At 37.9% G+C, this 2,500-nt stretch overlaps 1 protein-coding gene across 6 annotated transcripts in view; it reads left to right on the top strand.

Annotated features, from left to right (window-relative positions):
• The window catches only part of ttc7a (tetratricopeptide repeat domain 7A), a 65,628-nt gene extending 64,509 nt beyond the window's left edge, over positions 1-1,119 (top strand). For all 6 annotated transcript variants that reach the window (XM_087278021.1, XM_087278023.1, XM_087278022.1 and 3 more), the window contains 1 exon segment: positions 508-1,119. In XM_087278021.1, coding sequence (XP_087134147.1) covers positions 508-726 — 219 coding nt within the window. In that variant the 3' untranslated portion in view covers positions 727-1,119.
• The last annotated feature ends 1,381 nt before the right edge of the window (positions 1,120-2,500 follow it).

Below are 2,500 nucleotides of genomic sequence, written 5' to 3' on the forward strand. Positions count from 1 at the left end.
TCGGTGGAGCTGAGTACAAATGGCTGCACAGTTGTTCAAATCTGCATTTGCTGACAGACAGATTGGGCTACTTATCGGAATTGTGAGAGATGTCGGTCCGACTCTATTTAATTGGATGAACATTTTTTTGTTTTATGCCTTACCTAAAATATAAAAATACATTTAAATACATTTAGCCAATAAAGAAAATCAACAAATCACATATTCTTAATTTATTGCATTTCACATGATCTCAATTTAGGGGGAAATCAGGTTGTACAGTCCAATAAACCACATATAAAAGTCTTAAGGGAACCAACCGAAAATGTCTTTTCTTGACCACACTGTTTTGCTATTACATGTTTGATTAATATTTAACCATACAAACAGTTGTGTTTCTAGAGCGACATTGAACATCAGCACACCATTACAAAACGCCTATCAAGTTTTCTTGTGTTTTTTACCCAGAACAAATAACAAATGAAAAGTTCTGCTGGTAGACATCATATTTAAATTTTCTGTTCGCAGGGGAAGTTGTTGGTTCGCACAGGACGTGTGGGTCTCGGGGAGAAGATGCTGAGGGATGCGATACAGGTCCAGAATACTGCACACGAGGCCTGGAGTGGCTTAGGGGAGGCACTGCAAAGCATAGGCAGTCCACAAGCTCCAGACTGCTTCCTCACTGCGCTGGAGCTAGAGTCTAGCTGCCCTATACGGCCCTTCACTATCATCCCACGAGAACTATGACCCTTATGTATATGAACAAATATGTACTGTATAGAAAAACCAATGACGCAATCCAAAAGCTAAAGGCAAGATCCATTTCATACACCAAAAAATGATGCACGGTGATTATTGTGGCAATGAATGAAACACAGAAAGTAACTTTAAAACCAAGCATCCTTTTGTTGGTTTTAATGTGAAACTGATAGGAGATCTTCATGATCATTGTTTCCCTCACATGCAGGTGTGTAAATTCCTTTTAAAATTATAGCAAAGTTTGATCTGACCAACATCTTGAATGACAACTGTACAGATAGCCATATTAGTGTCCACACTGCTTGAATGTTTTATTTTTATTATAAATGCTTATGTTGATTATAAACATGCTGCTTTAAATCTTGCATTGTTCTAAGTGAATTCTGAGTGGCTCTCTGCTATTTATCTTATTCTTTTCAATTATAGTCGTGGTATATAGGGCTGCATGTTAACGATTAATCGATTTGATCCTACACACGGTCTTAATTCAGCTTTTCTACGATTCATCCAATTATTTTTTTAAGGTCAGGAGAGAAGCTTAAAGGCGGTCGCACAAGATTTTACAGCAGAGGTCACCAACCCTGTTCCTGGAGAGCTACCTTCCTGCACATTTCAGTTGCAACCCTGACCAAACACACCTGTTTGTAATTATCAAGTGCTGCTTTAGGTACTATTAATTGGTTCCGGTGTGTTTGATCACGGTCGGGACTGAATTCTGCAGGAAGGTAGCTCACCAGGAACAGGGTTGCTTAACAGCAACATGGACATTAGGGTTGGGCCGATAGACGATGCCATCGTTCATCACCGATGGCCAATAGACAACACGATGCTGATCAGGCCCGGATTAAGAACTCAGGGGCCCCTGGGCACATTATCTTGTAAGGCCCCCTACCTGGCCGCACCCCTATAGTTGAATAAAAAAAATAAGAATAATATAATAATTTTTTTAATAAAATGAATCTATAATTTGTTGCCCACATATTTAAATAAATGATATATAGTACATATGCATTTATAGTCTACAAAGATTTAAATGATTTTTCAAAGCATTAAATAAAAATACTAATAAAACTATATATATATATATATATATATATATATATATATATATATTTTTTTTTTTTTTTTTTTTTTTTTTAAGGGTATTTTAATGTATTGCTTTTACAAACTTATAAAGCATATTATTGCCATGGCATATAACGCACAATGCTTCTCCAATCCAGTTTTATAAATCTGAGTTCTATGAATCTGAGTCTTTCATAATACAAACACTGATTTACTGTCTCTCTCCTCCTCTCCCTGTATTTTCTCTACTGTTCTCGTGACGAAGACTTGATTATAAACCTAAAAGTATCCGAAATCACAGACACTATACCTCTTCTCTCCCGTCTCTCTCCTCTTCAGGACCTTTCTCTCTCTCTCCCTCTCTCTCTTCTTTTCTGTCTGTCTCTCACACGATGAATCCAGTCCGCGCTGCGCTGCCGTTAGCCTCCTCCGCCTGGTTAATGCTAAGTTCTCCTCATTTAAAGTAACCATACCGTCTTCTTCTGTACCCTCTTTCTCCTGATCACGGGTCTGTTTAAAGATGGTGTGTATGGAAAATGCCTCAATAAAGATGCCTCCTGTCCTCTTTCTCTCGCGTTTGCTAAATCCACTTGTCCACTCATTTTTGATCTATGACAGATATAACGTTACACTAAAGTCCGCTCAGTTTAGTGTGGGTTATTACAAAACTGACATTTCCGCACTTGACCAATTACAG

The sequence above is a fragment of the Danio rerio genome, chromosome 13 (genome assembly GCF_052040795.2).
Source record: "Danio rerio strain M-AB ecotype USA chromosome 13, GRCz13ab, whole genome shotgun sequence".
Taxonomy (NCBI): domain Eukaryota; kingdom Metazoa; phylum Chordata; class Actinopteri; order Cypriniformes; family Danionidae; genus Danio; species Danio rerio.